This window comes from Temnothorax longispinosus, chromosome 12 (genome assembly GCF_030848805.1).
Source record: "Temnothorax longispinosus isolate EJ_2023e chromosome 12, Tlon_JGU_v1, whole genome shotgun sequence".
In the NCBI taxonomy this organism is placed as follows: Eukaryota; Metazoa; Arthropoda; class Insecta; order Hymenoptera; family Formicidae; genus Temnothorax; species Temnothorax longispinosus.
The window spans coordinates 1496150-1523635 of NC_092369.1; the positions used below are offsets into that span (position 1 = coordinate 1496150).

The 27486-nt window shown below is 37.6% G+C and overlaps 1 protein-coding gene, 2 long non-coding RNA genes and 1 pseudogene across 4 annotated transcripts in view; 3 read left to right on the forward strand and 1 right to left on the reverse strand.

Moving 5' to 3' along the window:
• Positions 1-27486, reverse strand: part of Fng (Fringe glycosyltransferase) — a 134922-nt gene that overhangs the window by 42385 nt on the left and 65051 nt on the right. For both annotated transcript variants that reach the window (XR_011734752.1, XM_071795805.1), the window contains exons 6-8: positions 21089-21174; positions 6223-6388; positions 254-339 (exon numbers count right to left, since the gene is read on the reverse strand). Coding sequence is in view for 1 of the 2 variants with exons in the window: in XM_071795805.1 (XP_071651906.1) it covers positions 254-339; positions 6223-6388; positions 21089-21174 (338 nt within the window). In the remaining variant the exon portion in view is untranslated. The remainder of the gene's footprint in view (positions 1-253; positions 340-6222; positions 6389-21088; positions 21175-27486) is intronic.
• LOC139823199 (uncharacterized) lies at positions 1935-3943 on the forward strand (annotated as a pseudogene).
• LOC139823355 (uncharacterized) lies at positions 6449-12026 on the forward strand. Its single transcript, XR_011734753.1, has 4 exons — positions 6449-7224; positions 7342-7413; positions 10654-11184; positions 11314-12026. It is a non-coding gene; the product is annotated as an uncharacterized lncRNA (long non-coding RNA).
• Positions 23251-26187, forward strand: LOC139823083 (uncharacterized). Its single transcript, XR_011734689.1, has 3 exons — positions 23251-24154; positions 24271-24379; positions 25132-26187. It is a non-coding gene; the product is annotated as an uncharacterized lncRNA (long non-coding RNA).

Genomic DNA, 27486 nt, shown 5'->3' on the forward strand with positions numbered 1-27486 from the left:
TTTGATGTTATGATGTAACATCGCATCATAAAAGAACACGCAAGTTCAAAAAAAAAAAATTATAATAGAGAAAACTTTCCGTCGCAAAAATTAATTAATATAAATTTATATGTTTTTACATAAATTGTCAGTACTGATGCAAATTAACAGTATGAATTGATTCAACATCAAAAACCATCTTGAAAATATTTTCGTGTTGAAAAGTTTTGAAAGTACACATGGGAGTAAAATAAAATTCAAGACAGTATTATACCTCTTTGGATCATCCTTCGCATCAAAACCATCAATTTTCAGGATATTCCATTCGTCTCTAGGTCCCTTGGAATAACTAAAAGAGACCTGAAAAATACAAAAAAAGAATATTTTAATTCAATAAGAATCACAAAAGCTTTCTTCGGTAGAAAATTGTCATCAGAAACTGTGTAACGTTAAAAGCCATATCATTTATTTTTGACGCACATATTTTGCAAAATCTGAAAGCAGAGAGAGAGAGAGAAAGAGAGAGAGAGAGAGAGAGAGAGAGAGAAATATGCTGATAAAAGAAAATACTTCTTGTGCCAGAAATTTGCTTCACGGCTACACAGATTATTTGCACACGTTGTACCTCAATCTTGATATATGGCAATACAACGGTTAATAATTTATAAATACAATATTTTATCATTTTTTGTGAAGAATCTCGAATGTAAAAATAAAAAATGACATATCAAGTTTAACATATCAAGATGTACGATATATTTAAAGTACAGATTTTTATTCTGCTGTGATAAAACGATTTAATTCCAATAAAAATTTTTATCTGATTTTTAAAATTAGTATATCAAAATTAAGCAATTTTTTTCTATTATCATCTCTTATGTGTATGCGTCACGCATATGTAATGTTATACAAAAAAGACTGTAATACACATGGACCAATTTAGTTAATATCTATCGACGACAAATTATGTATTTCTGCGATTACTTCTACTAAAGTAGCCTGCGAACTAATAATAAACGGAAATCATACGATTAAATAATGGCTGCTGTGTTTCGTGAAATGAGGCAGAGTGCACGCGTGAGCTTCAAATCGTCCTATTATCATTCCATTATTTATCATCATACTATTTATCGCAACCATTATACATCCAGAACACGTCACGGGCATTAATATTAAGGAGGGAGCCTCATCTCACGGAGAAAATTTTATATTAAATGTTACTATGGTGTCGCACTAGCTGCGGACTATCAAGGAATTATAATAAGTTAATATAAGGAATTATAATAAAATTTATAATAAGGAATTTATAATAAGGACAAAGTTATAATAAGGAATTATAATAAAATACTATGTTTATACTATGTTTATAGTTTTTAAAACAATGATTATAGTATTTTAACTTATAATTCCTCGATGGTCCGCAGCTAGTGCGACACCATAGTAATATTTAATATAAAATTTTCTCCGTAATGTAACCGGTCAAAAAAATCAAAAAAATTTTTATTGCATAAATCATTAGTATAATATTTCTAGTTCCCAATATATGTTCCCAAAGTTCCAGAGCAAAATTCGAACTTGAAATAGGCGATTTTATATCTGAGCGTTACGCAAGTAAAGCGCGCGCTCCGAGAACTTGAAACTTTAAACGCGTTTTTCTCAAAACCATATGTTTTTCAAATTATTGTGCAAGATTACTCATAAACTATTCGACCAATCGACTTGGCATGCATGTAGATAACTAAATACCATTGTATGTAAACCTCCTTGTTTAGTCATTTTATCAAATTAAATAATTTTTATTGCATAATTATAAAGCCAAAATTTTTCCGTAAAAATCAAAATTTTTTTCAAGTCCCGTTATTTTTTCTGTTTTGCATTTTTTACTAAACAAAAAAGTTTACCGACAATAGTAACTTATAATAAAAGTAAAAAAGTTTTGTATTTTTGTTTCAATGATGAATTGCAGGCGCAATGCTGCACGCCAATTGTGAAGTCCGGCGCCGCAGCCTTTGAGAATAGGCTTTGTTGCTACTTATAAATAAAGAATTTTGCAATAAAAAAATATTTTTTTACATTTACAAATGTTGCTAAAAACATTACCCAAGTTTCAATAAGTTTCATTTTAATGTCTCTTTAAAAAAAATTCCAGAAAATTTCCTTGTTTTCAGCGTTTTACATGAGGCTCCCCCTTAAGGGGGCATATACCTTTCTCGGCTTCAAAAAATCGATTTTTTTTTAATTGCATATTTCGAAAGAACAACATTTCAGGAATGTAAATCCAAAGCCATTTAAAGAAATTCGAAAAATTGAAGAAGTTACAGCACTTTGTACTGAGCGCCGTCCGAGCGCTAGCAAAAGCGAACGGATCTTTGGACAAGTACGAGCAAAGCTACGATACCTTATCTGACGACGTTTTGAATGCAATTCGCCCTATATACGAAGATCTTTCAAATGAGTCGTTATTGAAATGTTGCCTTGGCGGATATACTCAAAACACGAACGAAAGTTATAATAACTTGATCTGGAGGATGCTCCAAAAAATACAAACAGTAGCGCTCGAGTCGTCGAAATTGCGACTTTTCTCGCTGTTTGTTTATTTAACGAAGGAACCTTAGCTCTTTTGAAAGTAATGAGTACAATGGGAATAGCAGTTGGACAAAACGCAGTACAATTTGCTGCGTTGAGTGACACTCGCCGCTGCGATCAAGCAGACGTCCGAGAGCAGCATGCAACACGGGAGGCCCGACTACAGCACCGCCTTGAAAAAAACCATCAAAATGATGAGCACCTTGCCCTGGAGGATTCCCTGTATGGCCCCGGAATAGATGATTACATGTAAGTCGTGAGAAAACAGTTATCATAGTGTAAACTTGTTCTGAAACTATAAACGCGTTTTTCTCGAAACCATGTTTTTCAAGTCGGTACCATAAATATCTCGGTAATGGATCAACCGATCTATTTAATTTTTTTTTTAAATAAAAGTTTATAAAATTTACCAGTCCTTGACCCATGCTTTTTGAAAAATTTTGATTTTATATATTTTTTTTTAAACAAAAAAGATTGAAATTTTTGTTGAAAATTGATACCTAAATTTTGACAATCTGCTATTTTATTGAAAATTTGAATTTTCAAAAAAGGATGGGTCAAGGACTAGAAAAATTATTAAACTTTAAGACCTTTTTTTATTTTTTGTCTTCAGATGAACTAGCTCGGAGATTCCGCCGGTACCGCAAAATCCTACATGACAAGCAGGGCCTAGGGCAAGGGGCTGTAAGGGAAGGGGTTTTCATCACTAATAAAAAACAAAAATCAGGAAATGCACTTTAAAATATGTACTTTCATTTGCAAAAAACCCGATCCTCGTATTTTTTATATTTTCGCCGGAAAAAAATCGTGAAATATGCTGTTTTTTTGGTCCGAGAAAGGTATATGCCCCCTTAATAAAATCTATTTCACATTATAGTAGAAAATTATTTCTATGCATAGACATCCAAATTACAATACAGTAGATATTCGGACATAAAACTGAACCTCTTAATGTAATAACTGAAACGCAGAAGTTTGATTTTTACAACGCCAATAATAAGGTAGAGAAGAGATTTTGTTGATATTGAGCAACAACGCGTTATTCGCTGCAACGCGTTGCAGCACCATGCAACTAGAGATCTATCGCAAAATCAAATTCCACAACACTGAAAAAAAAATTTATTTGATTTAAGTAAATATATTAACTTGAAATATATTTACTTGAATTAAATAATTATTTATTAAAATCTAGCAAGTTTTTTTACTTTTAAGAAAATATTTATTTGCGTAAAAGTAATTTATGTCCTTAATAAATATTTACTCACATGAAGAAATCGTTATTTTAAATCAAATAATATTTTCTTAAAACTGTGAAATAATTTTCTTACATGTAATAAATGCATTTACTTAAAAGTAGTAGCCAATTTCAAATAAATATTTGTTTAATTTAAGTTATAAAATTACTTGAATAAAAAAATATTTATTTAATTCAAGAAAACCAATTTAGTAATACTGGGATACTAAAAGCAAACAAATAGTCACTTTCAATAACGAAATATATATTTTGTTTTAATAAATATTTCTTTGACTCAAGCAATTCATATCTGTACATAATTAAATATTTTAGGCATATATATTTACTTGATGAAAATAAATATTATTTTGAATAAATAAAATAAAAACTTTGGTTTTTGAAAAATTCAACTACAAAATAATTTACTTGATCTGAGAGAATGTTAACTTGAATCAAAGCGTTTGTGTTTGAAAACAAAGAATATATTTCTTTATAATTGGTAAATAATTATGTACTTGAATCAAAGATACCATTACTTTGGAATTAGAAAATATTCACTTTTATCCAGTAAATAAATTACTTAGTATCGATAAATATGTTTAACAAATATTTACTTAAATGACAGAAATCATTAGCTTGGTATCAGAAAATATTTACTTCAAACCAGAAAATACATTACTTTAATATCGATAAATATGTTTAACAAATATTTACTTAAATAACAGAAATCATTAGCTTCGTATCAGAAAATATTTACTTCAAACCAGAAATTATTTTAATATCGATAAATATGTTTAACAAATATTTACTTTTTCTAAGAAAATATTTGCTCAAATCAAAGATTTGGTTTTTTGAAACCGACAACATATTTCTTTGTGATCAGTAAACAAATATTTAATGACCACAGAAACCATTCGTTCGAAATTAAAAAGTATTTATTTAATCTAAGATTATATTTGCTTAAATCAAAGTGTTAGCATTTTAAAATTATCAATATACTGTCGCCGGAAGCAAGAATGTCCATAACTACAATTTAATTTTTATGATAATAATCATGTAAAGTTCAGAAGTTTATCATTTACCGAAATCAAGTTCGTTTTCAATTTAAGTCTTAAACGTATATGATCAAAATATATAGATTTTATGGAAAATTTATTGAAAATTTATGGAAAATATAAATATGATTTGATGGAAAATCTTCTGAACTTTACATAAATATTACAAAAGTAACAATTTGCAGTAACGGCGGCACTCTTGTTTCTGGCGGCAGTAAAAATTTACTTGAAATAAAGAAACTTCTGTGATAAAGAGTAGAAATATATATATTGTTATAATGATAGATACCACAATTAGTTCAGCGTTAGCGTGTTAGGTTGCGACCCCGAACATCTTAGGTTCAAATCCCGTCGATGCGTTTTTAAATAAATACGTAATTTTAATTAATTGTAATTAAAATAGAATATATATACGGAACAATAAATACAGATTACACTATAAAAATATTTAAAAAAAATAAAAACTATTTGAAAATTAAATCGAAATGGTTTTATATTCTCAAGTAAATATTTATTTTCTTTTGGTTAATATTTATTTGATTTAAGAAATGCAGATCTTGAGGCAAGATCTGATTGTCTTGAACCAACGAAATATTTAGTGTAAGTAGGCAAAAATTCATTGCATTTTAATTCATAAATCGAAATAGTTTTGTATTCTCAAGTAAATATTTATTTTTTTCCGGTTAATATTTATTTGATTTAAGAAATGCAGATCTTGAGGCAAGATCTGATTGTCTTGAATCAACGAAATATTAACTGTAAGTAAGTAACAATTCACTGAATTTTAATTCATAAATCGAAATGGTTTTGTATTCTCAAGTAAATATTTATTTTCTTTAGGTTAATATTTATTTGATTTAAGAAATGCAGATCTTGAGGCAAGATCTGATTGTCTTGAATCAACGAAATATTTACTATAAGTAGGCAAAAATTTATTGCATTTCAATTTATAAATCGAAATGGTTTTGTATTCTCAAGTAAATATTTATTTTCTTTAGGTTAATATTTATTTGATTTAAGAAATGCAGATCTTGAGGCAAGATCTGATTGTCTTGAATCAACGAAATATTTACTATAAGTAAGTAACAATTCATTGCATTTCAGTTCACGATTTTTCATTTTCTAGGAAATATTTATTTGTTCCAAAGAAAAATTCTATCTTGATTCAAATAAATATTTCTTTAGTACTATTGAACGAAATCATTTACTTGAAACAAGTCAAATTTCGTTAATTGTAATAAATTTTTTTTTCAGTGCATGTAACTAACAATAAGAAATGCTTAGTTAGAACATGGACTGTCACAAAAAAATAATAAAACTATTCTAATCAAAATAGAATTTAAAGGGCAAAGAACGTATTGAAATTACCTGTTCATGGAAGGTATCCTTGTTCAGGAACTTCATCGGCTCCAAGTGCGAGTGGAATTGCTCCACCACAGTGAGTTGCTTTTTCAGGAGGTACTCAATGATGTATCCCATTGTCACATCATCTGGTAACCTGATTCTGTCGCCGACGGTGATGAACTTTCCACCACTGAAACAAATGTCGCATGTCAGTCACGAAATATTATTTGGTTACAAGATCTTGAAAAGTTATTACTCTCTAAATCTCATATACTACGTTTACGCGAGCGTTACTTCTGTAGTAACGGGATTTTGTAGTAACTTACGATAATTTACTCCGCGTAAACGAGTGAATTATCGTAAGTTACTGCAAAAGTAACGCTCGCGTAAACGTAGTAACAGAGTGATTGCGCCACTAATATATTATAAAGTAATTGCGATACTTCAAAAGAGAGGGTTATCACTCTAATTTAAATTAATGCGGGCACTCTTAAGATTAAATCTTAAAGATAATTTTTACGAGATCAAAAAACTAGCAATTTTTACGCACTTAAATTATTACAAGTCATTTTCCGTTTACCATCACTCTGTGCGACGGACGTATCTTCATCGTTTGTCTGTTCTGTATTTTCTACGTAACATCTTCTGTTACACAAAGACGATTATTATTCGTACAACGAATACCGCTGATACTTGTATTCCACGCCACAAGACTGTTTTCGATTTTCGTTTGACATGTTCAAAGAGAGGTTCAAACTCCTGACCTTCCCAAAGACGTCTATTGCGTATTAAATAAACAATGAACGATAAATGTATGTACGACGTGACGTGGCACGTGAAGTCGGCAGTGTCGGCACAATGGCGAACTGATGACTAACTGATGACGACTTATTTTATTCAACGTACCGGAAATCGTTCAGTTACCATCTTGTAACATTCAAAGCTAACGGATCTAAGAGCCAATCAACTGGAGCAGAGCTATCGAACGTGATTAACACAGGAAATCGTTGAGCTTTTGTATAGAATGTAAAACTAATTTAAATTTTCAATGTAAAAATTAATTCGTTCGACCGATGTTTAATGGTTGCATATAACTGTTGCTAAAAATGTTGCTAAATTAAATTTTATCTTTAAAATCTTCAGAACGTGAACCGAAGCGGTGGACACGAGAGGTGGCGAAAGAGAACTCCAGTGGTCACGTCTGGAACTATATAGGTATATATACCGACTGATATCTGTTGCTATCTGATGATAACTGAAAAAACTATTTCTTTTTAATACAATTTTCCAAAAATATTTTAAAAACATTTTTTTTTATTGATATTCTTTTATTTTAGGATTCTATCTCTTCTCTTATAAAAAATTACCAATTACAAAAAAAATATTTACCATATAATTTCAAATAATGCTATAGGATCTGCTATGCAAGTTATCGCAAATCTATATCTTAATAAATATTTAAAAAAATTCTTTGGAAGCGAAAAAAAACATTTCTCTGCATTTTTTATTTTAATAAATGTTTGAAATAAATATTTATATGTATAATGTTTAAATAGTATGGTCTACGACACATTTTATAAATTAAAAACTCGAAAACTCGTAAAGCTAACCAAGTGACTGTTCTCTTCTCAACGAGATGAGAGAAGCGAATGTAGAAAACATGGTGTAGTCAAGAGTCGGAATCCTGATCGGAAATCTGATAACTGCTGTCACACACACACAAGAAAATTATTAACCAGACATCGCCGATACGAACTTCGTTACTTCGACCGACGATCTTCGTTTAGATATAAAATCTAGATACTCACTGAGTTCAACCGCCGCGTTTAACGATAACTCGTGCTTTATGTCCGCATTTATTTCGTAGAATCCTTCCATTTAATTACCTAATAAAACTGCGAATTTCAAAAGTATTTCAAAATGATCGTCTCAGTAGTACAATTATGAAACGGTAGTGTCAGGACAAACTAATTAAATCAACGAAAATCTACTAAACTTCTCTAAATGACTTTGCTTGATACAACTGCTAAAATTACATTAACTGCATATTTCATTAACCGAAGAAGCTATTGAGAAAAATATAAATTAATTATAATATTTACAAAAATAATTTCAATGTGTGTGATGAGTAAATCAAATATAGAATATATAAATGTACTATTCTAAATGCTGAGAGAAATTATTATTATAAATGTATCAATCTCTGGTATTATTATATAAAATTAATATTTTAACAAAAAACATATTTTGAGAAATATTGCTCTTTTATAAGTATAATACAATTTTCATTATAATATAATCTTTTCAATCAACATCGGAATAAGAACAATTATCGGGATAAGATATTAATTATTAACTTCATTAAAAATGCCGTGAGATATATGCGGATGTAATTTACCGATTATGCCGCTCGAACATTCAACGTCTCCTTACGGGCATCTGCTACTACACGAAATAATTACCGGCCACTACCCGCGTTGCGTATGAAGATAATTAACTCATTTCCGTGGCGCCACGCACCTTGTGTGTCCGTGCGCCCGCAGAAGCACGATGGGTCCCCCCCGCCAACTCGTTTCGCGACGGTCGTTCATCCGCGCGCGGCGAATTATGGGAAAAAAAGACGGAGACGCGTCACGGAACCTCGGGGATAGGGATAGGGTCCCCGGAGGGAATAAATTACCGGCCCTGTGCACCACCCCGAAAGTCACGCGATGCCGGCTTAAGGTCCTTAAGTCCTTCGCGTGGCACTCGACACGCATGCACGATTAAGGTCGGCCGGAAACGCGGCGACGCCGACGGAACGCTGCTGCTGCCCCGACGACGACGCGAGAGTCGCTCTCGGGTATGGAAAGGGGTGCATACACAAGTACAGCGAAGATTGTCGCAAAAAATACTACTCCTTTAAAAAAAAAGAAAGGATAATTGGCTCTCGACCAGCATCGGGTTAGGCGAATCGTGAAATAAGGCCAATCATGTACTGTCCCTTTACTTCTCTGCAGCGATACTTCTCATCTACTCTCTAACTCTAGAGTGGTTTCGCCACTAACATATTAGAGTGATTGCAATAATCACGCTAAAAGAGAGGGTTGTCATTCTAATTTAAGTAAATGCGGGCATTCATAAAATAAGAGTAAATTTTCCACTCCAATTTTTAGACTACTCTATACTAAAATTATACGATCTCACTCTAAAGCTATAATGATTTGCTAAAGATTGACTGATAAATGACTAACAGAATGGAATTTTTATACTCAAAATTATAGAGTGACATAATTAATTCCTATTATGGACATTGGATCTACTGCTCTCGAAAGGGTGATGCCCTTTCACTCAAATGAAGTGCAATTTTACTCCAATTTATAGAGCGCAATTCAACTCTTTCTTATTGTTAATAGAATGGCGAATCACTCGAAGAGCACAGACTCAATTTTCACTTTTCGTTACACTTGCATTTCACTTGTTTTGAGTGATATTTTACTCTTCGACTTTTAGAGAGTACACTGCCCTTCGAAGATACACGTCTGGCAATGTCTCGATCATTCAACACTCTCATATTATAGATAACTAATAGCCAATAATAATCTTGCGGGGTCGACCATTGCATATATGCGACGCATTAACGTTCATTTCTCACCATCATATCCTTCATTAATCTCAGCATTAATCAAAGTAGAGTGGAGAGCATGGACATGTTCCGTCAGCCGTCACACGCGCAGTAACGATCACTTTTCACCCAATAACGCGCTTGTCTGACACGATCGTTACTCTTCTTTATAATCTAGCGCATTTACGACTGGCGTTCGACAGAGTTTGCGCGACGTAGAAAAAGCGAAGGGCGCGTAGAAATGACGGGAGGAAACCCGTGATTTCGGTGCGCGTGACGTAAACGTTTAATTGCCGGCATTGCCGCGTCGTCCCGGCGACGGCGACGGCAACCGCAACAAGAAGACCGAAACTTTAATTCGGCTGCATTCCGCTCATGTAGATTAGGTCGAGTGAGAGACGCACCTGCTGCTCGTAACTGCCGTTGCTCGTTGCACGATCGCTACCGCTTCTCCGCTTCAAACTGGTCGGGTCCGCATTAAAGTCGACCCCCCTTCGCATTTATTAAGCGCGCCTGCCGCTGACACGTGATACACGGCCACGGCTCCGTGATAACGAATTCCCGTCGATTAATCCGTTAATTCGCGCTATTAATTGTACAGATCCATCGTCGAATACTGTCATCGACGCCGTTAGCAATGATGACGATAACGATTCGCTTGAGGACCCCGTAGCCGATCGCGCCGATCGCGTGTACACACGCGAACGAGATTTATTCACGACCGATCGGGAAATTATTTTGCGAATCGCGCAGATCACCGTCTCGCGTAATACGAACACGTAGTCTCCATTAAGAAACGCGGAACTGATTTCCCTAACTGCTTGTATACCGCGCTGATAACTCTTCTTTAGAAAGACGAGACGCTTTCCACGGCTGTCGCTGAAGCTTCCGAGCGATACCACGTCGAGCAAGATTGAACCAAGATCTCCCTGCAACAGGTGGTCGCGATCTTTCGTCGAAAAAGAGACGCCGATTCGCACGAATCGACAGAAATTTCGACAGGCGAAGAGCCGATGGCTACGGACGTAAGGCGAGAGATGCACGATCCACGGCGGTTATAAATCGTGCCAATTAGAGACGACGGCAGGTAGTCACAACTCCGGTGACCAAAGCCCGTATATATATCGGTCAGCAAGTTCGTGTGAAAGAAAGGAAAAGAGTGTGCCAGACACGTGAAAGAACACGAACGAACAAATGTCTCAAAGGGGTGCCGCCGCCGCGGTCCGAAGGAATACGAAAGCCTCTCAAAATGGGACGCACGTTCGGTATGCTGGGGATAAGAAAAGAAGAAATTCCTAAATATCGAAGGAGCGAACTAAATTAGAATTCAAGATTTCAATTTACAACTAGTAAACAAACATATGGCTGTATATAAACCCAAGGTAAGACAAAAATTACGAAATTCGACCACTTTAAATTGAAGTTATGCAGAAATTCCGATGAGCTCCGTCGAGTCACTGTTAATCGCTGCTCGAAAACTAAACCAATATTTCAGTTCGCCTATGTTACAGAAACCCTGACTCTGTGCCCACTGACAGTTCGGATTGCCATGCTCTCATTTGTTAGACTCAGTTAGACAACCATCGGATACGTAATCCGACAACTCTCGGGGCCGCTGAATGTGCGGAACCAGAAATACACTTCTTAGGCTAGGTCGTGTACGACCTGGATACATTTGCGATGCAACGAGAGAGCCTCTCGACCGGCAGAACAGACGGAGGGGTAGAAGGGGAAGGGAAAGGAAGGAGGGAGGAGGGAGGAGTGCAGGTGCGCTCGGCAGGATAAAATAAGGTAACGACGAAATGAAGTACTCGCGATGCGGGACCTACTACGTTGATATAATGTTCTCTGACAGAGGACCGATCCAACACTCTTTCAAACAGTTTGACGTTACCTCGGCCATACGCGTCTGTTAATAAACGAGTTCTCTATTAACGAGATCGATTTCGCATGGGAAAAGAAGAAACAATCGTGTTTATCTGTTGGAAATTGTCCGCTTAAAAAATTGCACAATTTACATCGCCGCTCCAATATAATACAGTGCATTTGTCTCGTAAATGGCGCGATGTGGCATCTCATTTTAGAGATAAAAGTAATTTAACATGCGTGCCGAAATCGGACTATAACAGCGACCAATAATTCAATCTTCTTTATAATGCACACTAAAATAGTTTACTCTATATATGTAAATTTATATATTAAACAACTTATATAATTTACCGAATAGATAGATTGGTTGTTCAGTTTGTTATTAACAATATATAAATGAGAGAAGATTCCTCTGTTACCCTCTAAAATTTTTACATTTTTATCTGAGAGATCAACAAATGATGTTTAATAAAGGATTAAATCCTGAATCATTAAAAAGTCATTTCACAAATCCTGCAAATATTTTAGCGACAAGCTTAAGAAAATCCTCCCGGCCGGTTTTGTCGAAATTACTCCCCGCGCAATATTCTCACGCTTCTCGCGGCGAGATAACTCCGCCAAAAGTCTCGGTGGCGATCGTCCAATTAACGACAATCCTGTTCTACGCAAAGCGCTCGAAAACGGCGTGCTTAATTAACGTTTTCCAGTACCCCCAGGATCGTGACCGCCCTAGACATGTAGCCGAAAAAGAGAGCGGGAGAAAAAAGCCCGAAGAGAAGGGTAAAGGAGCGTGAGAGGAACGGAGAGGGCTAGAGGAATCGCACTCATTAGCGAATACCATCGGCGGATTCTCGAATCTGTGCCTGTCGTACCCGCCGTTTCTCTCCGCTGTGGTCACCGGGTCCTTTTTAATTGGGCAGATTAGTCCCGAATTCGTGTACACACACCCGCTCCCACCCCGTCGTTCGTCACCCGCCGGCCTTTCGGCACACACCGCCGCCACGGAATATCGGTCTCGTTAAAATACCTGGCGGCAACGAAATCGAATTTTCAGGGTTATAAGGAAAAAGAAGAGGGGACGCGAGGGGAGGTCTCGCGTCCTTGGTGCTTTTCGTCGTTGTTTGCTCGATGGCAAAAGACACACGGACACGCGATGCGGACAAGTTCGGGGAAGAACTCTCCCAATTGTCGCTCTGCCATTCGTGATTTAAAAAATTTCCGTTGGTACTTATTTCGTTGGCTCTTATTTGATCGAACGAAAAAATAATACGCGGCATTAAAGATTAAGTTGCAGGTATAATGGTGATTTTTATTGTCTCATTATATATAATTATATTAATTGATTTGGAAAAGAATATTGATTTTATCAAATTAATTGAATTCTGTTGATTAGACATTGGACATATTCAACTAGAAATGAAGTTCGAATTTATGATATAATCAGATATTAATTATAATTGTTAATTCTTCCCTTTAATTAATATCGAATTTATCGCTCGTATATATTAACAGAAAGTTTAATATGTTCATATTGAAAGTATTGATTTATCATTCATCATGCTAGTCCACCGCCTCTAAAATAACAAACAAAGAATTACCGAAGAAACAAATCAAAACAAGTTCGTTGCTGATTTATAAAATTTCTTCGATAATTAGAGACAAAACAGACCATTATTTCGATAAATTTTACACACCAATTTGACACATTATTGTAATGTATACATACAATTTGCGTATCATACGAATAATATGAATTAAAAACAGATATAATATTTTCGATGTCGGCACGTACGAGTTCATACATTGTCTGTCGCAAATAAAGGATTTGTGTTTTACGTTCCATGTCTCTCTGCCACTCTTGCATTATTCGCTTTAACTTGCAAAATAGCACTCGGTCGCTGGTTGAAAGAGCGCTTTATTGATCGGTAAATACGCGTACCCGCATATACACGCGTGTGCTGTCAATCGAATAGAGTATGTACATTTATAAAGCCTCTTACTTCGTGCTTTATAGCACATGATATCAAACACGATTGATATCGATTTCCATGGGACACGCTTCTGTTAAAACCAACCCGAATTGAAAGAAGCGCCACTTGATCTCCCTAGCTATTATACGTAGATTTATTCCACAAGTTTTATTAGTACAAAGAGATTTTTCGCTCAGAATTTCGTAGCAAATAAAGTATATTATCAACTTTAAATACACAATATGTCTAAAAATTACCATAATCTTTTTAGTTATAAATTCTCTATCCACAATTTAAAATCGATTTTTTTCTCATGATATTGAGTTGTTTTTTTTTTATGCAAGCCAAATAAGAAAAAAATGCAATGCCTAAATAAATATTAAAATCATAATTTATTTTAACTTGACATAATACTAATATAAAATATTAATTTAAATTAGGACAGTAATCAATACCTATAAAAAAATCAATTATTGGTTCATTTCTTTAAAATCTTGGCGTAAAAGTAATAAAGTCAAGATTTAGACATATTGTACGCAACTTCATCAATTCCTTTCTGATCCGACACACAGGAAAGGTAAAGTAGTCACTGATCGTGAAAACACGTCGTGTATTCGCAATTGAATCGATATCGATCGAGGTGGACGATGCACGAAGACATCGAGCAATAAAACACAACGGCAGCGTGAGTTTAACGTGGAATTGAGGTGTATGCACATATATACGCGTATCTATATGTATAATGTGTGGATGCCCACACGAAGCGATTCCCGATATATTCATGTAATCTAATTGCAATTTTTTATCAACCTTAACGCTAAAGCTAAAAAAATTGTACTACATTTAGTAAATTCGATATTAAACATCGAATATATTGAAGAATATGGTAAAAAAGAATTAAGTCCACTTAATTTTGGGAAAAAATTCAACACTGATTTAAATTACAGCATACATTATGTACAAATTATGTATATCTATTATTATAAAATGTATATCATGACGTGACTTAAGTTAATCTACGGGACGTATTCTAACACAAATTCGAAGAACAAGACGCGGACGGCAAAAAACAGAAGGGGTCGATGCGGTCTCTGTAGTTTTCAATCTATAGATCACCGCGCGAGCCCCAACTGCATATATACGTATAGGAATGCCCAAATTGGTTTCACGAGCCGCGGGCTGATAGATGTATACGCGGCGATCGCGCCGATGGTAGAAAGGAATCCAATTAGGCAAGCAATAAGGGAATCGAAGAGATCCTCAGACGCGAGCTTCGTCGAATCTCTCTGATTCCCCCTCTTCTCTTTCTCTCCGCGTCCTCTAAGTTCGACGATTCTTTTTTTTTCCATTTCTCACCGACCGCGGAATTATTCAGACACGTTTATTATCGGAACTTTCGGGTCGGGCCGAAACCCGTGGGACGATTTTAATTCGTTAGTCCCCGATAAGATTAAATGTCTCCAATTTATAGCGGAAACACAAACCCCACGACTTTATGGACTTTGTAGCAATTAAATCCGGTAGAAAATTGCTTTAGAATTTAGATAATAAATAAATAACTTCCCAAATTGCGCATAAAGAGTCGTAATAGTAAATTAGATTCGTAATTATGATAAATCAGAAAGTAATCGAAATAAATTTTATCAAAGACGACATCGCGTTCTCGATTTCGTTAACACTTTCGTTAACGATTTCCTTAACCCTCGGAGCTTCGCTCAGAAGGTCTTTTCTTTCTTATTTGATACCGCTGTGTAATTTCGACGACACGTTTATCACGTGCATGCAGAGGAAGACGCCACGCATTCCCGGTTCGTAATCTGATTACGGTAAGAAGGCCAAAAAATCGTATAAGAAGGCAGCTTAAATGTCTGCTGTCCGCATTACACACGTATGAGATCTTTCTCTCTTAAAAAAGAATTCATGACAAATTACAAGATCCTCTTCGCCCGTTGGCATTTTTCTTAGGATAAGACACCACATTTTACTCTAAGATAACATCACGCTTTTTGAAAAAGATACACATCTCCTCTATGCAGGTTCTAGCACACAAAAAGCACTTTAATTATACAAACGATTCTTTTGTAATATTAAATAAATTTTATGCGTTTCAACTCACAATCAGTAAATGTAGTATATAATAAATATAGTATGTGCGACTTACGAGCGAGACACAACAATAGATTGAAAAGATTGCAACTAGAGTAAATTCCCGATTACTTATCTACAATCGGATATCTTAACTGCCTGTTTGTTCATAACTGTCCCGTACCAAATATATAAACGTAATAAAGATTACAATTTATTAAATTTATTACAAAAACGGCATAAGTAAGTCAAGATTTCAACACTTGATATGTAAATGCAACGGCGTCGATTTAAACACGCATCTCATTGAGATACGTAATTCAAAACCGGATTTACGGCATTTGCAAATTAAGCGGCAAATTGCGACTCCTGTAATTCCCAAATCTGATTGTGCGTGTCATCGCCGGGAGAAATCTCCCAAAGATCCTACACAACCGTTTACGATCAAGCCGGAATCCAATGGATTCAAAGGAGGAAGCTGTCGGGGCGAGCGAGACTAAGCGCTCACTCGCAGGTGCGCTCACTCACTTTCAGGTTTTTTAAGGGCAATAAAAATGCTCGGCGAACAGGTATATACGTATATATGTATATGTACATAAGCACCGAACGAAGCGAAAAAGAGAAAACAAGAAGAAAAAGTGCGAAGCGGTGAAGTCAACTATAGCAGAAGAGACACGATCTTACAGAGCGTTTTGAAAATTATCACGGATCGACAATCGGACGTCTCAGAATGAGATAAAAAATGAAATCGGTGCAATTTCTCAATGACTTGTTTTTCACAATGGTGTAAAAATGCAGCTTATCCATATTATTACGTTCTTCTTCTTCAGGAATAAAAATAGACATGATTTCAAGATTATGCGGGCCTTTCAAGTATCGAGATCGCAGCCTTGTCGTGCATGATTACACCGGTTTCAGTACTTGATGAAGGATGTTGACGTTTCGCGTTGAGCTTGGATTTTTACTTCATTTCTCGTTTGCGGCAATTTTCCTCGGTACGTTAACGTTATAATCGATGCGAAGATCGTAAAGTTGGGAGCAATAGGGAGAGGATAGTTTTTAGTGATTTCTTACTCTCATTCTCCTATAATTTCTGGATAGAAAGATAAAGTACGCAAACGAGAAGGCAAACAGCAAAAAATAGTAAAACGAGGAAGTACGAGTTAGAATCTATACAGAATGTCTTACAATTATCTCTTTCTCTCTTTCTTTCTTTCAAATCTAGCCACAGTATCACTTTATGTTTTACGGGACGTAATTATTAATTATAAGCTTCTAATATTCAAATTTATATCTTAACGTTAAAATATTATCTAAAATTAAATTTTTGTAAGATATATGTATAAATAAAGTTGAAAAGCTTTCGTTATTTACATTCTCCAGGAACCCGAAGCAAAACTCTTTAATTTTCTAATTCTAAATAACTCCATAACTGTCCCAGTATTAAAATTTGTTTTTTAAATTATTTCTCTAATATATGTAAATGTAACTATATTCATTCTATACCCCATAAAATATACCGAGTACGCAGCTAACTGGAACTGTCGTAGAAATCGCGTAGCATTCATCGTCTCCTTGCGCTCTAATCTCTCTTATTTATTGCCCTCTTCCTCCTTCAGCCTCCTCTTTCCGCGTGCGCACTCTGCGCTAACAAGGAAATGATGTAAATATAGGTACACGTATAAGAGCGAGCATACGCAACGTGCTCCACGCATGCCTTCCTGCTGCACTTCCCCGCATCTACACGTGGGTGGCAATCAACCCGTTCGTCTCACCAGTCCCATTGTAACGAATGGCGGCTTCTTGCGTTCGCCGTTAATTAAGACCCATTTCCGCGAGAGCCACGAGATAACTGACCATTATCCCCCTTCGTCGCTCGATTAATGGCTAACACGACGGCGGAATCGCTCCGCGAATTCGGATTTATTGCCTTTTCTCAGCGACAGAGAGATTGAAGCCGCTATAATTATTTAAACTTCAATGCCGCACGAGCAAACAGTCTTAGTGTCGTGGTAATAGAAATGCAATATGGAAAAGATATATTTTTTAGTCTCTTCAAAATCCAATGCCTGTCTCACGTTGCGTACTTCACTGTGGTGGAAAATAACAAAAACGATAGTAAAAAAAAAGAAATTATTCTTTGCTCTAATATAAAATTGTACAAAATTTAATTACCAAATTTCTAAATTAAACGTTACTTGAAATTTTTTATACACTTATAAAAGAAATACCTAAAAAAAAACAATTGAATTTTTACGTTAAGTACTTTCCCAAAGATTTTTCTTTATCAAACTGAAAAAATGTACGGCTGGTATTTGAAATCAGTTATCGTCGAAACAATGAATTACAATTTTTACTGATCAACATGTATTTTATTATAGTATCAACCCTAGGAAAAAATAATAGCAATAGAGCTAACGGGACGGATGTAAGCGTATGGTAACCATCAATCGAAGCAATGAGTGGAACGTCCACTAGAACTTCAGGTGGATCTTATAACGAACGTGAGAACTCGCTGAAGTCGAAGGACAACCTGCTCGGCCGACCACAATAATTGTTCGTACAAGAAACAGTATATCTGGAAACATACAGTAATCCGATTACCGCGTGCGCGCGCGAAAAGCATCTGACAGAACAGAAGCGATTCACAGAATAAGTAACGAGCAAATAATCAAATGATTAAAGATGAGATTATCGCAAAAACCTTCATAAGATAAGAAGCAATTTTTACAGATTAAAGATTAAATGCTTTAGAAATTTTCAAAAAATTATAGCATATTAATGGGACATTTGATTCAATGATAAAAACTATATAAAGAAAAGAAAAATTTCCGATCGCACGAGAGTATAAGTTGATTTACTAACACTTTTGTTTCAAAATAGAGTTTTGTTTGTCCAAAGGAGATCCGAGATGATAAAAATAGAAAAGCATGAAACGCGAGGACAATTGTACCACGCGCTCTCAGCTAGATAACATCAGAAAAGAAAAACTAACAGCGACTGTCTTTCTTTCTTTCTGGCCTGTTAACAACGAAACAAAATTCTAAATAGCCGTTGGCTAAAAGAAAAGCGCACGAAAAAAGAGTTTAAAGCGTTATTCTCTTCAGTGAGCTCGGATGAAAAATGTTCACTCGTGCAAAATGAAAAGTGACAGCGTGATGATATCTGTTGCTTTCTTAAGTGCGAAAAAGCACAGCGCATCTTGAACAGAATAAATTAAAACGCATAAACGTAATTGTGCCATTCTCGGAAAGAAAGACAAGTGGGATTACCGGCTGTACTTACTGTCGCCTCAGTATCATCCTGACGGCGTATAGAAATAATGTAAAAGTAACGTAAAATGTAAAACGCGGCTTACAGGAGATGAAGGACACCTAAAATGGCCGGTAAACTTATTCGAGCATCGGGTCTCGCGAGCATCTCACTCGCGAGCTAGCAGCGCGACGAAAAATGTATGGAAATTTCACGGAATAATTCACGCGCGACTGATAACGAAGTTTTACCACTTCTCGCAGCTGCCGCAAGCATATGGGATCTTCCAAGCAAAAAAGATTATTGTCTCTCTTAATTCCCAGCGGCGACGAAAAAAAGTATAAAATTACAGCGACAAGCATAAATTACGAAACTGTCATCGAGCGGTTTAGTCGCGATAAATCGTAAGAGCAGATAAAGTGTAATGCCGCCGCGGATTACGTCCGGCGCGGCGAAATAAAATGGTGTCGACGAGAGAATCGTTCGCCGTGCCGCGCCGGCTCTGAATGAGAAAGCCGTTCGATGTACTTGCCCCGCTTCCTTCCCCTTTCCCCGCCATTCGCATCGCTGCGTGAAGCGAACGAGTGTACCGGGAGGCAGGATAATGCTGGGACCGTGTATATCGCAGAATGGACGGAAGAGCGTGACGAAACTAGAATGGAAAAAAAAACGAGAAAAAGGAGGTACAACTAATTCGCGCGAGCCCTCCCAGGTGCTGACTTTTTTGCCAGAACGCATTCGCGTTCATCCTCGCGTTCGTTCTGCCACCGAATCCGTATAAGGAGGAGGCTGAGGACAAGGACGAACAATAAGAGGAAGGGAACTCTCTAAAAGTTGAAGTATCGCAATCGCACTCTACTATATTAGTGGCGAAACCACTCTATTAAATTTAAAGAGAAGGAGGAAGACGGCTATAAGTTCTGAATAAACCGATCAAGTCACTGAAATCGAATAAAGAGATTTTATATGGGTGGCCGCGAAATTTAAGTTTCAGATTCACGACGATAAGCACAAAATGCAGTCGCCGCAGAAAAACTGGATCCAACCACATATAATCCTTCATCTTATATTCTTATATCGTTAACAGCAATAAACGATCAACGATTTCAAGGACCGAAGATAAACAATTGGCCACTGTGCGCCATAAACGGCGATTTACGACTAACATGAGTGCGCGAGCGCTTTCGACCTTCCATCGGCGATCATCCCGATGATCACGCACGAAGTATATAAACGTCATACATGCTAACTGCAGTGCTCGTTGAGGTGCATTTATTGAGAGCAACGTCGATAACAGCAGACATAATTGTCCATCGTTATGATTCTCTTAACGATCGACAATTCTTTTATTTATATTCATTGCGTTTCCACGCTTCGGTAGTTAGCGCGCGGTTTTCTGCAAAGCCGCGTAACGACTTTTACGGGAGAAAGAAACTTCTATATTATACGTAATTATCAGCTACAATGTTTGTATCAGCGTTCGGTAATGGATAGTTCCGATCGCTCCGATCGAAGTAAGCGTGACTAGGCAAAGCCACCGCGCCGGCGTTATTTAATCCTCCCCAGGTAGAAATGGATAGATGAACAGCGTATAGAAAAAGAGATGAGATAGTATTCGGGAGGGACGCGATCGTTAATATGCATTTTCACGTTACATTAAATCCTGAAAGAACCATCACGATGTGCAGCGGTAACACATGTCACACGTGTCATGCGTGACTGATCACATTCCATGGAGATTTCTATTCTATGATAAAAAAAACACCTGCCGCAAAGAGATTTGAAAGAGAGAGAGAGAGAGAGATCGTAAGTTAATTTGATGAAACTATGATCAAGTTACCTCACAAAGCGATTGTAAAAATTTTCACCCTTCTTTGTCGTTGTTGTAAAACAAATGAGCGATAATGTTCCAAAATTCAGTAAGATAAATCAGATAAGGTTTTAAATAATTGCAATACATGAATGTTGTTACTAAAGCAAAATTTTAGTTAAATTTTAACGCGCTTGACTTCATTCTTTGGTACGGCGGAACGAACAGTAAAACGGAATAGTTCGCTTTTCATAGGAGACATAAACGGAAATAGTGCGAAGAGGAAGTAGAGAAACTCACCCAGCCACCGGCGTCATCTTCAACGCCAATGCTCGACTGATGCAGAATCCGGCGCCGCCCGTAGCGAACCAAAATTTCACCTTTTGCTGAAACACACGGAAAAGAAAAACGATTTAATAGGAGGTTCAACGGAGAGACGAGCTAGAAATCGCGGGAGCCGCCGTTGTAATTATACGATACATCGATCCGAGATCGGGCAGAATGATCGATCGTTGTCGGCGCACACCGACCGCGTTCGACGGCCGTTATTAACCGATTAAGGATGAATGACTCGCTTGATGAGAATTAGGGGCCGGGATAGATTACATCTTGACGTATCGTCGGATGTCACGCTACTTCGGGAGAACAAATTATGACAAAAGCCATGATATTTCGGCGAGCTTACGTCCTGTCACGGAATCCAGTTCCTTACTTTCGCTTCGAGAAGTTCGCGGAACTGTCCACGATTTCATCAACCGAACACTCGAACGACCATCATATAATCTAATTAGCAATTATCCTGAAGAAATAAATAACGATACGAAGGTTTGTTCGCTGGGCACAGTGACGTAAATAATGAAATTAAAAAACGCGGCGTCAAAAAAATGTATCTACTGCCGATTGGTCTTTTTCTCTGACCTGAAAACTTTGCTCCAGGAAACGTTCTCTTGTACATGATGGACGTACAAACGTGCACGCAAACATGCACACACACGTGCACGCGCGAACGCGAAAACACAACGAACTGAGGTACGAGCGATTTCTGGCCGATTGCCGTGGCTGCAGGCTATTAAAGCCGGACTCCTAGGCGGCCTAAGCGCAATCCATGCCGACCGATATTATCTCAATACCGGTATAGGACCGTAGAACCGTGCGGTGCGCCTTTTCTTGAAGGCGTGGTGCATGAGCGCGGTCCACGAGCCAACGGCCGCACACGTGCATGCACAACGCGTTTGCTGATAAAACTGTCACGAGTTTTTATTCGTCTCTTCTGCGCAGATCGTCGACGTTTATGTTAATTCGCTATGCATGAAGAAAGAATTTAACGGAGCACGTTACCAGAGCACATCTCGCGATGCGAATCAGTCAAACGCTAAATTCGCTTAATTAAAGATAAGTGTCAGGTGTGGTTGCTGATGACTCTAACGGTCTATCGCGCAGATTCCGTTACGCTTTTCGAATAATCAAGAGATGCTTACTTTCATATGAATCTTTGGATTCGACATTCTTCTGAAAAAAAGTCAAATCGATTTAAAAAAATCTCTTATTTACTATTTGACTCGTTTATTTTGAGATGTCCGGTGCAGTCAAATATTCTTATAGAGCTTGTCCGATTTGTCTTATTTCTTAAGCTCTAAAATATATCAGCTATGTGCTATACTTTGAACTCAAAAAGTTCTGCATCCACAACTATTTGAGATAAATCTACATCATCGTTATCTTGACATCGGACATGATGCCGGCGTGCTCCTTTCCACTGACTGGGCGTGGTGGAGCACGGATGGCAGCAGAACGGCCACCACGGACATATCGTACTGGCGCACGTACGTATACCTCGCGATATATCCGTAAGGTCAGCTGACAAGACGATCGGCGTTACCGTTATAGATGTACAGCATACCTACGCCCAAGACGAGAACGCGTGCGCGCGCGCGCGCGGGAATATAATGGTATAATCGCCCTCTTGCACTTTAGAGGATCTATAATTTCGCTCCGCTGTGCAAGTAATGAGATGGCTAGTAAAAGCCTACCGGGCCGAATGACATGGCAGAAATTACCACGATAATATCGCGCCTTGCCGCGCCTCCCTGCGATTTGCGCGTCGCTACGATTTGCACATCGCTGCGATTTGCGTGGCTCGTTCTCGATATTGCTCCCTTCTACGATTCCGATTGGTAATGTTCTCTAGATACGTCATGGAGATCATTGATTTCATTTTAACGACAGAATCCATTAATCTGTCCTATATATAGTATCAACCTTTTTCTATAGTAAATTTCCTAATCTCATCAATAATTTGCAAGTTATAATTAATTTCAAGCAGACTGCGAGAAAAGAAACCAGTACGTAGTTTCTAACATAAGACATCTTCAATATTTTTTTGATTAATTTTATATAAAAATCTGTTTCCTCTTTCAAACAAAAAAGACACTTTTTTAATAAATATAAAATCCTCACTCTTAGTAACTTTTATTAAAAGATTTTATCTCAGGAACAGCAGTACTTATCATTCACGAAAAATGCTGCCCCAAATTGCCTCGTATTAAAAACTGTTACCTCTCTTCTCGTCTTCTCTTCCCATCACCCTTTCCTATATGCGATGTCACTCGCATTATGAAGGTATCGAGCGACAGATACTAAAAAGAGAGCAACACGCAGACGGGACTCCACTGACGCATTAGATATACACGCGCGATAGTGGTAGCCCGAGATAGTATCGGAACGCTTTTACAAGAAGGAAGCTTATTCTTTATTTCTCTCTTTCGAGTCCATTTGAATAACACAACATCGTGTGGCGAGCGTGCGGAGTCACGAGGGAAGCCACCGGCGCGACCCGGGACGCGAGAATTCTGAGATCGCCCGCGAACTCGTTCTTATTGTTGCGAAGGAACGTGCGCGAAGTATACGGGGGACGACAGCGGGATCGGTACCGACGATTCCTCGCGAAACGATGTTCAACGCAATCCTGTCTGCGTCCCCCGCTGTGTACCTATCGCAAGTTCCTTTCATACAGGCTGGCTCTCTCTCGCGCTTTCTCGATCTCAAGCACGCCATTTCTCAATTTTTTTAATAATAAATGAAACAGGACCAATGTGATATGCAATCAATTAGAGAGAAAAACACCATTTACGGTCCGGACTGGATCTTGGTAGTCTAATAATAATATTGTGTGAAAACTTCCCTTCGAAGCAATTTTAAAAACCTGCACTCTAGCTTTATCTTTTATTTTGTAGAATCATGAGAATCATGTTACTATCAAGCGTTGACACGAGCGTAGAGTGATATAATATACAAAGATGATTTTCAATGTAATAACGCAGATAAATATCGAATATTCATTGCACGAGGGAAAAAAAGCCAATAGCGGTATGTTACTTTCAACTTTTCCTTCAATCCCCGCAATGTAGACAGCTCCATTGCAACAGCGGCACTTTAGATCCTGTTGCTAATGAAAGTATAGTGATGTTTGATACTCGCTACAGCGAGAAAATACGAGGCTCGGGCGACAGGAAGCACCGCCGACGATTCACTTTCTGACGATCAGCACTTGCTAGGCTAGAAATGTCTCTCACACAAGCGCAATTCGACGAGGTAATCAGTCAGTAATTTTAATTATCGCGCGCGCGTATTTACGACTGGTAATCGCTCGATCTCAGAGTCCCAGACGCGGCAATCTCGGGGGCATCGCGTACAGGCATCATCGGTAACGAAGGGACTTACCGATCGGCGGCCAAGATTGTGCCGGTCTGACTAATTACATTCCTAACCCGGGACGGGGGCACGTCGCGGAGGGAATAGCGTACGCGGGTAAAGGCCGCACGATTCTATATCCAATTATGTACGGACGATTGGCAGCGGGACCGTAGATATGTTCCGCGACTGGATTGGCCTTCCTCAACCTGTTATCGTCATCGAGCGGATGCGAATTATTCGGGATCATGCTTTCCGCTTAATTACTGTCTATCTCCGCTGAACCTCTCGATCGTTTCCGATATAACTATAAGTTTTTCCCGTCAAACATATATTACTTTCTTTACCATCGACATGATGCAATTAATCGGCGGAAGCAGATTAGTTCTTAAGCGCGTACAAAACAAACTGTAACAACTATATTCAATACGTAATTGAACAAGAAAAGCAAAACGAATTTAAATCAAGATAACTATTCGGCTTTTAATTTTCTAGTCAAAATAATCGTATACCAGATATATAACGGATAAGCTAAAAATTTATTTATTTAACAAACATCAGACGCTCGTCAAACATCGAGTGATGACTTTTCTTTGACCATCGTTCAAAAAAAAAAAACGGAAAAGATTGTTGCAATCGCCGAATTATTTCAGAACGAGCGGTTCGTTCTCGAGGTCATAAAACCGAGGCTGAGTGACACGGCGAGTAATATCTGATGGAGGGTAACGTGTGTGTAGCTGCTCGGTATATTAGGACTAATGAACAGATTAGAGGCACCGATATATGACCCCACGAACAGCAGATGTGCGAAGCTACGTACTAAGAAATTCGTTGCATCCGTAGCAGTGCATGGGAAAAAGAGACGGCAAAAGGAATTCCAATCTTCACGCCGATAAAAATGAGATAATAATGCAACAGAGATAACGCATTCTCCTCGACTTTCTTTCGGAAATCTCTAACGAGTCGGTTGACTGCAACAATTTCTCTCACGTTTACAATGTTGGCATGCATGTGTGTATGAGTATGTGTATTCGTGGGTAATCGTGTAAATTTTTTCGAAAGATGTGCAAACCTAATTGAATTACCCTGAAACAACGTTCAATCTTTCGGAGTCACGTTTTTTCGTTTCGAGCGCACCGGCCGCGTTTTTATCCACGTCGCTAGACCAATAGCTGGCGATTTATATGCACAGTCATCCGCACTTCCACGTAGATTTATCAATAATATTTACAATCGGCAGGAAGTCGTTCTTGCTCTTGTTTCCAATCCGTTCGAGCGTATCACGTGGCATAGAAACGCGAGCGCACTGACAGAGACACCCCGCGCTTTGATATCGCCATAAATTCCTAACCGAGCATTTTTCAATCTCGAACAATATCACATTTAACCGAAACGAATAAATCTGTTACACTGTAGAGACAATGCCTCTTATTTTTGGTTTCAAGAACATTTCGTGGCTCTTTCGCAACATGAAAGCTTTCAAGATAAAGAATACGCGTCACAGATATACGTGAGAATATAAGCATGCATAAATAGCAACTTTCAAAAATATAAAACAAGCTCGATATCAGTGTGTTGATGCCTTACCATTTGCGTGCTCTTTTATTTATTTATACTCTCTATGACTGTATCCCCACTAAGCATCGCAATAAATTAAATTAAATTAAATTAAATTAAATTAAATTAAATTAAATATCAATCAATTTATATTCGACACATGTCTATATGTATTATTTATCATAAATTATAATAAACAATTTTTATATTCTTGGAATAAATACATAATGTACATTGTCTCAAAATTACCAGTTATTATTATAATTATTCACTTTGTGATAATTAACAAGCCCCAAATTCATGAACAAATAATTGATGAAATCGTACGACAGCGTTAAGCATCACTCTCGGAGTTTCCTGAGCAAGCAGACGACAGGATAAAATCCCTCGAGAGATGTAAAAGGGACGAGTGTGCTCCTAAAGCCGCCGCAAGTGGAATCCACTTTGCGATCCTTGGCCAACCCCTCGAGAATCCGAGGAGCACGTGCACATGCAAATATTGGTAGGCTCCCAAACAAGGTTGCCGACCAGTTTTTCTAAATAAATACCGGTAAAGTAAGCACGGGCGGCGCCGCTTCTCAGCTAGATTTCATTTCACAACTCACGATGTAGTTTAATTTCACGTAAACTATCAAACGTCTTATGTTCATCAACGCCTAAAAAAAAAAAAGATTTAGTATTTTCAATATTTTGGATCGTACATATAATCAATGTATTGCGCATTTATTATGCGAATTGTACAATGTGAAAAAAAAACAGAATACCAATGATCGCGAAGTATTTGAGATTCTGCGTTGAATGTAACAGTAATATCAACGCAATTAGCGGCATCCGCCGGCTTGCAACCTTCATGAACGTATGCACGTGCAGTGTGCAAAAGGAACCGTCGTCGGAATAAAATTTAAAAAAAAGGAAGAGAGCGAGAGAAACTGATAAAGCAGAACTCTCCGCATCGTACGATATGCAGCCGCGCAGCGGTGCACCGGATGCACCGGCGCTGCAAAACAAAGATGGTGTCGTGAGATATAAAGCAACAGGTATAATAATATCGAAGTAATGGAGGTAGCATACGCGGCATAGGGAAACATCAGTCAACCCCCTTTCGCTCCCTCCTATCTGCCGCGCCATGTCTTTCGCCGTGTCGGAATGGATATACATCTTTTCCGCGGTGTGCCCACGGAGGCCGTCATGGGTCACGGGCGCATCTCCCATCGTTGGTTCGCGGCTTTCGACCGCTCTTCCCTTGTCCTCTTTTCATTCTGTCAATTTTTTTTATCCGATGTCTAATCGCGCGGCATAGGCGGCTGCGAACTGCGAGCTGCGAGGCGGGGAGGGAAGATGGAAGAGTTAGGTCGTACGCGGCAGTGCAGAATGCAGGAATGACGGTGCATGATTTATTACGGCCAAGCTCGTTAAACAATTTAGCGACGGGGAACAAAGATGTATTGCTC